Source organism: Nymphaea colorata, chromosome 10 (genome assembly GCF_008831285.2).
Source record: "Nymphaea colorata isolate Beijing-Zhang1983 chromosome 10, ASM883128v2, whole genome shotgun sequence".
Classification (NCBI taxonomy): domain Eukaryota; kingdom Viridiplantae; phylum Streptophyta; class Magnoliopsida; order Nymphaeales; family Nymphaeaceae; genus Nymphaea; species Nymphaea colorata.
In genome coordinates, this window is record NC_045147.1 from 22,422,715 (window position 1) to 22,437,022 (window position 14,308).

General features: G+C 37.1%; 1 protein-coding gene across 3 annotated transcripts in view; it reads left to right on the forward strand.

The window, feature by feature from the left end:
- The first annotated feature begins 805 nt into the window (after nucleotides 1-805).
- Nucleotides 806-14,308, forward strand: part of LOC116263195 (probable histidine kinase 2) — a 61,225-nt gene continuing 47,722 nt past the window's right edge. Inside the window, exons 1-9 of one of the 3 annotated variants that reach the window (XM_031642828.2) lie at nucleotides 806-1,659; nucleotides 1,790-1,932; nucleotides 4,586-4,666; nucleotides 6,776-6,994; nucleotides 7,239-7,967; nucleotides 9,475-9,850; nucleotides 10,018-10,607; nucleotides 10,683-12,170; nucleotides 13,154-13,602. In XM_031642828.2, the coding sequence (XP_031498688.1) occupies nucleotides 1,888-1,932; nucleotides 4,586-4,666; nucleotides 6,776-6,994; nucleotides 7,239-7,967; nucleotides 9,475-9,850; nucleotides 10,018-10,607; nucleotides 10,683-12,170; nucleotides 13,154-13,366 (3,741 nt within the window). In that variant the 5' untranslated portion in view covers nucleotides 806-1,659; nucleotides 1,790-1,887 and the 3' untranslated portion in view covers nucleotides 13,367-13,602. Of the gene's footprint in view, nucleotides 1,933-4,585; nucleotides 4,667-6,775; nucleotides 6,995-7,238; nucleotides 7,968-9,474; nucleotides 9,851-10,017; nucleotides 10,608-10,682; nucleotides 12,171-13,153; nucleotides 13,603-14,308 lie in introns of those variants that run through there. The other 2 variants (XM_031642827.2, XM_050080321.1) reach the window with 2 other exon arrangements.

The window sequence follows — 14,308 nt, forward strand, 5'->3', positions numbered from 1 at the left end:
GAATCCTTTTATCTGTTTTTTTTTTTGGGTCCCCTGATTATGTTAAAATAACCAAAAGTGGACGTCAATTTTTTTATATTAGAAAACATGTTTTTGATCATCAAACACGAACACAAACGCAAACCCTAAATAATGGTCCTGATTCAACCATATTAAAAATATTTACGCCCGAAAATAAAGACTTGGAATCGTGATTGTTTATTTACTCTCTCCTCCTTCCTTTTATTCTACTTTATTGTATTGTTGTCTTATATATTTCATTATTTTATTTTGTTTTTGTAACTTGTTATTGTATGTAAAAGATTTGTTGTCTCTAAAATTTTGTACTTTGTTTAATTGTTTTTATTGACTATGTAAATTATTTTTTTATTGATTGTGTGTATCCTTTTGACAACACAAAGCACTTTAATCAGGTTATATATATATATATATATATATATATATATATATATATATATATTTCTATGACAGGCAGTGTCGTAAGTTTGATTTTCTTGAAACCAATTAGACCGAACGGCTGAATAAAGTGATCGAGGTCTTTTGGTCTTTGGGCTTGTTAGGTGGAAGGCTTGAGGGCTTGTTTGATGCATTGGAAATATAGAAAGCATTGAAAATATAGAAAGGAAAAAAAAAAATCAGATGTGAAATTGGTGAATTGAAAACAAAATCTACATTTTCATGTTACGTGTGTTGGCTAAACTTTATTTATATTTTTAAAAATAAATTTCATGTGATGGGAAAAAGTAGGAATCGGTGGAAATGGTGGGAGAATGAAAGTGTTCATGTTAACAGCAGAGAGAAGGGTTCGAGTTTTCCTTCTCCGCCTTTCTCTTCTCGTCGGATTATGGAAACGCAGACGAGAAAAACCGACGCCGATGCCGAAAAAAATAAATGGCCGACGCCGTCCTCTGATCTCTCTAGTCTCTGGAGATCGTCGATGGTTTCTACCGTTGGCAGGAAAACAAAATTGGCAGGCAAGTGATGCTAGAGAAAATACAGCTCAGACAACAGGGATTGCTTAGACGCCTCAAGTTTCTTCCTCGGTCTGCCTCCTTCTCGTGCTTTTCCTTCGCTGTCTTCAAAATGGCATATGATAGTAGTGGATTGCTCCATGACCGACTATGATTCCAAAATATGGGATTTACTGAAGTCGACGACAACAACTCCCCACCAGTTCGTCTCCATGATCGTCCACTGGCCCATGCTGCCGTGAGGCTGAAGCTACTGTCAAGGTTGAAGAGAAGGAGGAGGGCGGCTGCAGTGAAGGTTGAAGAAAGGCAGAGGGAGGATGCGGTGGAAGTGATGGCCGCTGGCCTCTCACTCCAAAGGGTGGAAAGAAGTTGCTGGAATAATAATTCTGAAAACTTCTTCAACGGCTAAATTTTTGGACCGGATTTTTTTTTTTTGTTTAATTTGAATTCTTTTCGATACACTACACTATATTTCCAATTCACCAAACTTGCCCAAACTGAAAAAAGAAAATCGGCAGCGGGAACTGGTGAAGCGCATTTAGCTTTAAAATGCGAGGGGTCGATGGAAAGTCTCTCTCTCCATATAACCGGATTTTCCCGCCCTTTCCGCGTGCGGATTAAAAGGAAAGTCGGCAAAGAGAAAGAAACGGAGAGGGAGCGAGGGTTTTTCTTGCGTTGCTAATGGCGGGTAGAATTGCGATCTTGATCACTCCCTATTTCCCCTCTCTTTCCTTAACCCGCACTATCTCTATCCTTTACGCTCAGTACCTTACCATTTCTGGGCCTCAGTTTATCTCTCCGTCTGTTGCTTTCTGTAGATACCTTTTCCCCCCGCTTCCTGGTTCCGTATTGAATCTACTCTCTCGAGTTGTCGTTGTGTCATTCTGCGAAACTGGTTGCACCAGCAAGAAAGAAGATGGGCGCGCAAGGAAAGGCTCCTCCAATGGCGGAATCTATGCAGGTATGTCTTGTTCAGTGTTCCAAGGCGGTGCATGCTTGCCCTAGAATTGTGTGTTGTCCTAAGTGAGTATTATCGTGGAGTGTTAGATTGGTGTTTCTTGTCTGGCGCGTGAATTTATATTTTCTTTGCGTAACCTGTTTGCTGCGCTCTGGTTCTTGATCATTGGAAGTATTTTGTCTTTTTTCCTCACGTTTTACGTCTGAGTTTCGGTCCGATGTTTTGTGAAAACAAGTATTCTGCCGCAGAGCACTTTCTTGATTAAATGGTTCTGTGTCAATTTCGGTATTCCTCTCTTCCCTTGGTGTTGTTTTATTACTTGTTCTATTTTGTGCTGCTCACTTATGAGTTAAGACGGTTGCGATGCTATTTTCTTGGCGGGACCTTCCGTCGTTAAGTAGGGGGGTTTGGTGTAAACAAAAGCTGATCAGTCATTTTGATTATCTTTTATCGGGATGATTAGTCGATCCGTACATTTTTAATGAGAACTGTTAAGTATATCCGTTTCTTGTTCTTGATTTCGCCCTTAGCACGTTTCACGGTTATATGTCATGTCAAAGTTGGTGCTATAACTGCTAGTTCAGCCTAATTATCTCTTTTGAACTTTAAGCACGGCTGCACTGGCTAGTTTCTGGGACCATTGTCGGATCGAGCAGTGCACAAGCGAACGAGCTTTTCTAGAGTGGCAGGCTTCAACTTTCAATCATTTTTTCACGTTCCTTGTTGACAGCGTTTTGGTCGTCAGTCCGTTGGAAAGATTTCCATCAAACTGTTCCCTCGGAATTTATATGGACAGTTTTTGGATGTTTTCTCTGTTCAATTTGGTGACCGAGTCAGTGCTGTACTTCAGGTCACATCACTGTTCACTTTGTTTTGAATACCTTTTGTGGTGAGGCTTAAAAAAAAAAAAGGATTTTCAAGTGCATGTGATCGCTGATAGACTCTCTACGGTATCATTTAGGTGTAATGTGCTCTTGATCAGTTAAACTTAATCACTACAAAATAACATAGCAAGAAGGATCAAAATGGAATGTTGTAGAACTGGGAAGCACTAAGGATCTGAAGAAGCTGCAGAATATGGGTTCATTGTTCAAGATTACATTCCTTGGTAACTGGCAAAGAAATTGTCTAGTGAAGCTGCTCTTTTGTGTTAAGTCACAAAATATTTAATGCAAACCATTTTTCGTGCATCAAGTTGCCTGGACTGGAGTATTATTTTGTTTATTCTGTCATTCACTGATGATTCTTTTGGAGGACTAAACTAAGTATCATAAGTTTTATAGAAGTATGGCGTTGCGTGAAGTATTATTTTGTTTATTTTTTCATTCACTGGTGATTCTTTTAGAGAGTTAAACTAAGTATCATGAGTTTTATATAAACACAGCATTGCCGTGACTGCAGTTTGTTGAGTTGATAATAAATTTTGGGGATGGAAACATTTGAATGGACACAGCAGTTGCTAGTTGGTATCATTCTAATATAAAACGAAGTATTTCTAAATCAATGATTATTTCAATGGATTTCCGTATACTTGCATGTTATCTTGTGAAGCATAACTTAGAGTTCACTGTACAGTGTACAAAATTGAGTAAGATACTTTGGAAGAATAGGTAGCTTGATGGGATTTGGGTCGTTGATTGAGTTGTCTACAGATATTTCAATTAGAAATTATGTGAAGCAACATTTTCTATTGGTCTCTTGAAATTGATGCTGAAAATGATATATGAGAATCCATATCAGTTCCTTTTTTCTTCCTGTGAAAAGGGCTGAGTATGTGAAAATGTTGACAAAAAGCAGAAAGGAGTTTGGCCTTTAAGGTGGCTCTAGCAGAATGAATGGGCTGACATGGTTGGTTTAAGATTGCCTTCATGGCATTAGCACACTTTGAAGTTTTTAAAAATGATAGTGTAACTCAGTTTCATGGGAACTAGGTCTTAGTCACTACCTTGTTTTAAGCAAACCTGATTTGACATCCAAACCGAGGCTCCAACTTGCTATTATGCTGTCTAAACATGCTCTTGATAACCTTTTTATTCCCAAAATCATATCCTGCAATATCAATGGAGCAGATTATTTTTGTGCCATGGAATGATAAAAAAATGGCTCTCAAATTGATTGTAGGCAAATGGTTAGCTGGAAAATAAGCTATTGTTTGCTCCACGCCACTCTAATTCTGGAGTAGGAGGACGGTCCTCTAGTGTTCATGCTTTATACTGCAAATCTGCTCCTTTCTTTGTTTATTACTCATTTTAGATCTTGCCCATCTTCTATATTTGGTTAAAAATATTTCCATGAGAGTTTTGTTTGAATAGTCTATTGTTTCCCCATCCCCTCATTTGTTGGTCCTTCTAGATGATTGTTATATGTCATTATGCTTTTTATTTCTTACAATTGTTGACTTTCGGTATTAAATGCTTATGGTTACGGTGTCTTTTCTGGAACATTCTTGCTGTCACTAGTTGATTTTCTAAAATCAAATATTCTTTTTCTAAAAGAGGCCTTCGTGTTTTTTTTCTCTCTTTTCTTGTTTGGTTTTGTGGTTAATAGTTTTCTTGATTTTCTTCTTGCTCTGACTCTTTTACATTTTTTTTTTATTTGAAGTACAAGTGAGATTTTTTATAGCAGAATTTAGCTGACTAAGAATCTACTTTCTTAGCGTGTCAAGGTTAAGCGGCTTAATGAAGAAGGAAAGTGGGACGATCGTGGCACTGGACACATTAGTGTTGATTATCTGGAGGTTTGTGCACTATTCCATTGACAGGCTCTTCATGTTTAGTTTTATTTTTTTCTATTCTAGTATATAAGCATGTCTTCCTCTTAGAGATTGCATTTTCCTGTCGAAGTAGAAATTGCTGAATTGTTGTGGAAAGAAGATGAGCTTTTTGTTTCCTTTAATGAGATATGGCTACACATCATATTCTATCTGATAAATAATCTCAGCTACTGAAGCTGTACATGTGAACTTTGACATATGATACATACCATCTTGACTGAAGCGTCAGTCTTACAAAGGATGTCATGGCTTCTCTCTCCGTCCTCATGATACCATCATACCAAGTACGTGGTTGGCCATACTCTTTCTCTACCTCACACACTCACAGATTCACACACGCACACAAAGAGAGAGAGAGAGAGAGAGCGTTCTTAAAATATGGAAATGATAAACATTCAAATTTGCCAACATTTGCTTCCTTTTTTATGGAAGAGCCATTTATGCATTTGATTTTGAAATAAAAAAACACGAGGTAGATGGATAAAGAGCAATCAAACCATTAGCACGTGCCCTACCTTACCCAAAAGCCCCTAGAATGAGTTGAAGAAGATGTAGCAACTTTCAAGGAATAAGAAAAGGCCCACTTGAATAGTTCAATATTTACTCACTTCAATTAGGCAAAAAGGGCCATTAGATAATCTATTTTTAAATTTAAAGGTGTTTTTCTTTACCCACTAAACATTAGGTGCTTTGTAAAACGTTAAAAAAAATAGCTCTTTAGAAGGCGATGTTTCCAACTAACTATGTTTGCTAGTGGTTTCTGTGCAACCCATTTGAAGTTCAGTTAAAGGTGAAAAAAAGTCAAGTTAATCTATTCAAAAACTGCGGGGAAGATATCTATGCTTACCAACAACACTTTTTTATCAAAAAAAGTCACAAATCATCTTGGAGGTGGAGATTGAGTTCACCCATCTAATCTCCCATATCTACGGTTGCTTCCTTGATTTGAATAATAAGTTCTTTTTTGCTAATTTAAATAATTTCGTCACCCAAATCGAGGAAGCAACCGTTGGTATGGGAGATTAGATGGGTGCACTCAATCTCCACCCCCAAGATGATTTGTGACTTTTTTTGATAAAAAAGTGTTGTTGGTAAGCATAGACATCGTCCCCGCAGTTTTTGAAAAGATTAACTTGACCTTTTTTTTTTCACTTTAGCCAGAACTTCAAATGAGTTGCACAGAAAGCGCTAGCAGATATAGTTAGTTGGAAACATTGCCTTCTAAAGAGTTATTTTTTACAAATGGGCACCTAATGTTTAGTGGGTAAAGAAAAACACATTTAAATTTAGAAAAAAATTATCTAATGGCCTTTTTGCCTAATTGAAGTGAGTAAATATCTAACTATTGAAGTGGGTATTTTCTTATTCCTTGAAAGTTGCTACATCTTCAACTCATTCTAAGGGTTTTTGGGTAAGGTTGGGCACGTGCTAATAGTTTGATTGCTCTTTTTCTTTCCCCCTCGTGTTTTTTAATTTTAAAATCAAATGCATAAATGGCTCTTCCCTAAAAATGGAAGCAAACGTTGGCAAATTTGAATGTTTATCATTTCCATATTTTAAGAACTCTCTTTCTCTCTCTCTATATATATGTATATACACACATAAATTTCAGATTTTTCACATTTGAAAGCGCGGTTGGAAGAATCTCTCTCTCTCTGTGTATGTGTGAGGAAGAGAAAGAGTATGGCCAATGACATACTTGGTATCATGAGGATGGGAGAGAGAAGCCATGACGTCCTTTGTAAGACGGACGCTTCAGTCAAGATGGTATGTATTATTATGTCAATGGTGAAGCTACCATAAGCCTTCAATTGATGGTCCTCCGTCTTATGGTTCAAACTTCGTATAACTCAAGTGTTATTTTATATTGATTAGTTGACTTCTGGATTTGTATGATGATATATACTGAAACATTATCCAAAGGGAAACAGAGAAATAGGTTTTGACTCCTTTGATGGCATTGTCAATGTTCGCAGATCTGCATCCATTAGGAACTCTTGTTTTACTGTTGAATATTTGATCAATTAGAAGCATTAAACTGCTCCAGTTATTCTTGTGGTGAGAAATGTGCAGGTGGCAGCATTGGTGCTTCTCGTTTCGATATGCAGCATGGTGCTTTACGTTTTATTGCTACATGATGGAAGTGCCGAGAGTGTGGCCATGGATGCTATTCATAAGGAGGCCCTCTCTCAATTGAAAGATGGATCAAGATCAATTCTTCCTATAAATGTTTCTGCAGTCCGCTTAGCTAGATTGTTGAGTTCTTCTAGCAGAAGCCATTTAGAGAAACAGGTCCGTCTTCTTTTCTTCTTCTTCTTCTTCTTCTTCTCTCTCTCTCTCTCTCTCTCCCAGTTATAAACTTACAATACCGAGTGCTTCTTGTTAATGTAAGTTATATAACTTTGTTAAATATTGAGTCAGTTGTCTCATGTTTGAGGAACCCGAACTTAGAAGATCTTCAAAAACTTGATCGATTGTGATGCTTTCTATAAGTCCATTACATGACTGGAAAACTACATCATTTTCACCCTTGCAGGTTGCACACGATCTCTTCATTTTGCATTCCACTCTTCCCCATCTATCAAAAGTTTCATACTTTGGGGAGGATGGGTTATTCTTTGCCTACCACAGTGAAGAAAACAGGACTGTTGCTTTGTTTTCCAATACTATGATTCCACCTTTCAATACGACTCTCAATCGAACGACAAATGGGTATCGTTGGTATCACCAAGAAGTTGATGAAATCACAGGGACTCCACATGGGCAAGCAGTTGATAGAGAGCCGATGGCATATTGGACTTCAACTTGGTTCCGCAGTGCTTTGCTCAGTGACCATGATCGTGCTCAGTGGGGAATTGAATGGAGCAATCAGCAGCCCCTGTTCACCTGCATAGTTCCAGTTACAGGATTGAGTTTCAGAGGTCACAGAGGAGTTGTGGCACTCGGAGTGCCTGTGAAGGTGTTGTCAGACTTTCTATCACTCCCATGGCAGCTTCATGGTGGTGGCATATTCTTGGGTACCAAAGATAGAAAACTAATAGAAGGTTATCAATTTTATAATGGCATGCTGGATCGGTGGGAGCCAACAGCGCTGACTGCAAATTTTCAAACCTTAGATGCCAATGATCAGCTTCAGATCTTTTTGCATACGCAAAATGGAGATTCTAACATGAAGAATGGGCCGGTCTCTATTGTAGATATGAATGTTCAAGGTCGAAGATACACACTTCATACGGCTCACTTTAAGCTTTTTGAATTGCCACTGGTATGCGTTGTTCTTTCCTCCATAATTAGCTGGTTGCCTGGACACACACACACACACCCACATGTATACTCATTACCACGATTATCAATGTAATTTGATAGTTTAGATTCTCCAATTTGCAACTTGCTTTGCTTGTCGCATGCTTGCCTGAATGCATGACCAATGATGATGGTAATCACAGGAAACATACGAGAAACATAAAAAATTGATAAGGGCCCAATAGGTTCTTTCTGGTTGCTTTAACTTGTTACAGCTGTGTTCGTCTATCCTTTTTTGCTATTCTCTTGCCAATCCTTTTGTTAGGAAATGATGCTTTCGAGGAAAACTCGGAAAATTTAAAATTTGAAAAAAAATGACACATGGAAAAAGTAGGAAATTAATTGAGTTAATAATATTGATTTAAAAGTATCCCTAATGTTACTTTTTATGACTATAACTAGCGCATAGGTTACCAAATCATTTGTCAATTTTTTTTTAGTGCACAATATAGCCAAGGTTAAGCATGCAAAACTATTGAAGCTCTTGACAAAATGGCTATTTAGATGCACAATGCTTTTTTAATATTAGAAAGTAAATCGGATACTATAGGAAAAATAAGTGCACTGGGAATTTTGAAGAAAATATTTTGAATTAGAACTAAAACCAAAACCTTCTAATTTTAAAGAACAAATGAAGAAACATTAAAGTAATTCATTATATAAACAAAGAGTATTGAAACTTGAAAAGTGAATAAATTCGTAATTAGCATGTTGATAAAGCAAGACAGACATACAAAAATTAAGAATGACAGCCATAATATTATGAAACAAGTTTGTTTCATGCATGTGTCAAAAGAATGAGAGCGTTAGGCCTTACTAATAAATAATAATGTGGATGAATCATATGAATTAGAAGCATAAATCGTATTTAATGGTCAATTAAGTAAATATGATTGTGTGTCATTTTGAAACAGAAGAATTATTCTGTATATGTACATTATTAGTGAAGCTTGTTATGTACGCCGTGCTGGTATGAAATTTCGTGCACCAGCATGGTTAACAACAAAAATGCCCCTATTTAAATAAAAAAAAAACTTTTCGTAAAGACAAGAGAAAATCAAAAAAGTAAAAAGATTCAAAATGACATTTCTTTTTCAACAATTTCAAATTTGGCCCCTTCTTTCATTTGGCGTATGTTTGTTCTGTGCACCGAGCGGCGTACACAACTCTATCTACAATATTAGTTGTCCGTCTCACAAACACCTTAGGTAGTTTTAGCATTGAATTTCATGTTGAGTTATCATAAGGAAACAATGTGATTTTAATCTAGTGGATCTGTAAAAGGTAGTTTGTCCTTATTCTTGTTTCCCTTTCTAAACCAATTTGGCTTTTGGTTTACTAATTTTAAAACTATAATAGACCATATATATTTGAATCAGGATATGTGCATGCAAGAGCACTTATTCCTATTAATCTACATCAGCTTCCCACTATGTTATCACATTTTAACTAATGTCTTTGATTTTCAGGTGTCTACTCTTGCTTTTCCTCGTGATAACGTTACATATCTTGGCACAAAAGGGAGCAACTTGAATTGGTTTGCATCAGCCGTTATCTCCGTCGTCCTCGTTCTTATGACATGCCTTTATGTAGTCGTAACATATAGGGCGTTTAGAATCACAGTTTTGCTTCGTTCATCTCTTATCAAACAAATTGAGGCAACAAGACAAGCAGAGAGGAAGAGCATGAATAAAACTATTGCCTTCGCGAGCACCAGCCATGATGTGCGAACGATTCTTGCAGCCATACTTGGCCTATTAGATCATTGCATTTCCAACGTTTCTCATAACTCTGAGTTGCGTTCATGCTTGGTGGACATCAAGTCATTTTCATTAAACTTACTTGGTATGTGCTAGTTAATTGTAGCTTATGATTTCTGCTTCTTAGTTTACTTTAGAGATCATATATTTGAAAACAATGTATGTGATTGTTTTACTTTATATTATATGCTCAATAAGTTGTCTTAGTTTTTCATTATATTCTGTTAATTTTTACGTTTTGCCCTGGGCTAGGGATCCTGAACTCTGTTCTTGACATAAGCAAAATTGAGGCTGGGAAGATGCAATTAGAAGAGGTCGAGTATGATTTAGCACAGGTTCTTGAAGATGCTGTGGACATGTTTTATGTTTCAGCAATTGAGAAGTGTGTGGAAGTAGTATTGGATCCTTGTGACGGCACAATTCAGAAATATTCGCGCGTTAAAGGTGATTGTAAAAGATTTCAACAAATTTTATGCAATCTACTAAGCAATGCAGTGAAGTTCACTTCAGAGGGACACATAATGGTGCGAGCTTGGGCAAAGAAAGCAAGATCTAGGAACTTCATGCTTCCACTTAATGAAAATGGACATGATCATCATTTTCGGCACTACTTGTCACCATGGTACTGCTGTAACAACACCAGTAACATGGACTTCAAATCTCTGCAGGGATCTACTAATGAGGAGAACATGATTGAAGTTGTTATTGAAGTGGATGATACTGGTAAAGGGATTCCAAAAGACAAACATAAATCAGTTTTTGAAAACTTTGTTCAAGTTAAGGATGTAGATTCTGGAAACTATGGTGGCATAGGATTGGGACTTGGCATCGTCCAATCCATTGTGAGTTTCTTTCCTTTCTTTCTGAGTTTGCTGTTTTTAATTCATAATCTGATCTCAGTTTCTCTTTTATCTCAGGTACGTTTGATGGGTGGAGAAATAAACATTGTTGATAAAGCGCCAAGTACAAAAGGAACTTGCTTCAGGTTCAGCATAATCATGAAGGCCGCAGAGAGCTCAGTCGATTTAAAGGATAGTAAAGAAGATGATCGTGAATTGCTTGGTGTTCATGTAGATCAGTCACTACATCAACCAGAAACATCTTCCAACACAGACTTAGCGGCATTTGCTGAAGATTTTGATGTAGAAGGCACTTGTGCAATCTTACTACTCAAAGGTGAAGCTAGAAAAAGAATTCTGAAAAAATGGATGGAGGAGCACAAGTTAAAAGTGTATGCGCTCGACCATTTGGAGAAATTGCGTTCCCTTCTCGAGACACTCAAGCCTAATGCTTGCTCAGTCACAAGCACATGTTCTGAGATCGTTTCCGACGACGGTGGTCACACTGAAACCGGTGAAACCAGTTCTATGGGGAAGGACCAAGAGCTTGATTCCGTCCCATCACATGCCATTAATGATGATCGTGTATTCTCTTCAAGCATGAGCAAGAGAAGCGGCCATATGGAGAGATTGCATTCCATTCTCGAGACACTCAAGCCCAAGGCTTGCTCAGTCGCAACCACATGTTCTGAGATCGTTTCCGACGATGATGGCCTCACTGAAACCGGCGGTACTAGTTCTATGAGGAAAGACCAAGAGCTTGATTCTGCCACATCACGTGCCATTAATGAAGAACCTGCATCCTCTTCAAGCATGAGCATGAACAGGAGAAGCGGGCGCCAGAGAATCGTTAGCTTTAGGGCCGGCAAATATTCTACGAACCTGTTATTCATCGTTGAAATGGATCATCGTTCAGATCTGCAGCTGCAAGAACTGTCTAAGATGTTCAGCAACTTTATTCATAATGCTCAAGAGTTCAGGTGTAAAGTCGTGTGGTTAGCTGGTGTGAGTACACAGTCCATGGACGTGGAGGCTCTGAAGAAGAGCGGAGCCCCATGTGATCTCATATTTCATAAACCTTTACATGGGTCTCGGCTGTATCAAACACTAGGTCTTGTATGCGAGTTTGGTAGAAGAAGTAAAGGCCGCCAAGCAACAGTAATGAACAGTTTTCTGGATCCACAGCCTACTAATATTGGTTCATGTGCCACAGATGTAAGAAGCCATGTTGCATGCAGCTCCTGTACTGCTAACACATGCCAATGGCTTCCTGATAGAAGTACTGCATCTAAAATATCGAGTCTCCATGGTGACAAGCCTCTGAAGGGCTTCAAAGTCTTGGTTGTTGATGACAATGTCGTGTTGCTTCGCTTGATGATGGCTACCCTTGCTCGATTGGGTGCATCTGTGGACTCCTGTAAGAATGGTGAAGATGCTTTTGTTTTAGTTCGCAAGTCTTTGCAGGGTTGGGACGGTCATCATGGAGAAGAGAAGCACTCTCGAGAAGGTCAAGAGGAGGTTGGTGCTGAGAAGATGCTATATGATCTCATTTTCATGGACTGTGAGGTATATACTTACTCTTTTTATGATGTCATGTTTTATTTGCACTTGCTATTGTCATATTTTCGCATGTAACTTTTTATATCTACAAAGCACTTTCCGTGTTTTGTGTAACTTATGATTGTGGCCTTCATCTTAGTTTTTTTTTCCTATGAAATAAATTATTTTTAACGTAAAGTTGACATGTGCATAGAGCATATTATGTTTGGAATGGTGCTTATTGTTGGGTGCGTTTTTTTTTCAAAACGATTGATAGCTATATTTTGCCGACCATAAAACAGTTGCATTTAGGTTTCTTGCAATTTCCAAGTTAATAACTAAAGTGAGGCTATTTGTTCACATTAATAATTAAGTACGTTAATTTAACTTTTATTTATGCAACGATTATGTCAAGCCAAAATGTAATTTTTTGGTTAAATAAAAAAAAATGAGTTTTGTGCATTCTAGGAATTATACTGATGCATGATTGAAAAAATTTCAGTTCTATGCTTATAAATTTTTCTTTTATATATAGTATAAAAATATTGCATGTAATATATGTGCCTTGTATTGGAGGCCCTACTAGCTACTAATATATATATATATATATATTCTGATTTTAAGTGCACTTTGTTTCTTATAAATTCAACAAATACATAACAGTGACATGTACAAATATAAAAGTTATGTATATATATACATATATTGCATTTTTTTCTCCTTTGTAGATTGTTGCATGCGTAATTAATCCAGATCTTTGGAGTTTCCGCATTTAATTGGTAGAATGCGGGAATCGCAAACCTCCGGGTTTCATAAATTTCTTTTTTCAAGTTTATGTTTTTTTCATCTAAACTCTTTTACTTGGTTCTGTAAATCGTAAAACGATAGAGTACACCGTAGACATAAGTGTCAATTCCTATTTATTTACAATTTGAAAGTAAAGTAAGCCGCAATCGCAATAGGAAGATATTATGCAATTCATGCTTTAGTAATTTATGTTCAACTGTCAGATGCCAACCATGAACGGGTATGAAGCCACACGGAAGATCCGCAAAGAGGAAAAGCACTACAGCGACGTTCACGTTCCAATTATTGCCTTAACAGCCCATGCAATGGCAGAAGAAACAAGCAGGTCTCTTCAATCGGGGATGGATTTTCATCTGGTGAAACCTGTTGCTGAGAATGAACTTCTTGATGCCATTCAAAAGGTTCTCCGCGTTTGAAATCTTGCCAAAGGAAAAAAGCAACCACTCTGGTCGTATGATCATTTGTGTAAATCAAGCCATTCAAATCTCCAGGTGTATTAGTCTAGGTATAATAGTTTTGTTATTCTCTCATCAACTTCATATTCAACATCTAGGTTTGATTTTTCTGTATTTCATTGATTGACCACATTTATTTTTGATAAATACAGTACTCACTACTTGTCCTGAAAGCCCTTGAAAAAAGGTAAACTGAAAATTATTAATTCATTACATGATAAATAAGAAAAGTGTGTTCTTGTTTCAAGAAACGTCGGTGCAATATATGAATATTGTTTCTAAATGCTGAACTACTCAAACATTGTTGAATAATATTTTGTTAAGACAAAAACATGGTATTGTAAGAACAGGTGTTCCAAAGACACGATGCCCTTCTTATCAAAGTGGCCGCCCTTTTAAATTATAACAGGCAGGTAGTGGACGCCTAAATTCATTTTAGAAAGTAAAACTCAGTCGACACGTGCAAACATGGGATGGTGGATACCGATTACCAGAAGCTATTGAGCAGGAAAAGAAGTTTATGTGCATTGTTTAGTGGATTGAATTTTATATATGTGCTTATCTAATTTTTCCCAAATGTATTTGATAATGTTTTCTTTGATCTTCTGAGAGCAAAATTACTGGTCACCAGCAATGGGACCTAAGACCCATTTTCAGATAAAATAAGGTTGCGATGGTTGGTTATCTGCTTAGTTTCAGTTTAACAATGAATTTATGATTGTTATTAACGTTTTTTTTTTAAAAAGGGAGAAATATGACAAAGAACACAAAAAATTAAAAAAAAAAAATCATTCGCGACTAAAGCCATTGCAGATTTTGTGCTTAAAAGGGCCAAAACGAATCGATGTTTCGACAGGAACTCGGTGTTTAACAAGTTGTCGTAATTTTTCATAGATAATATTT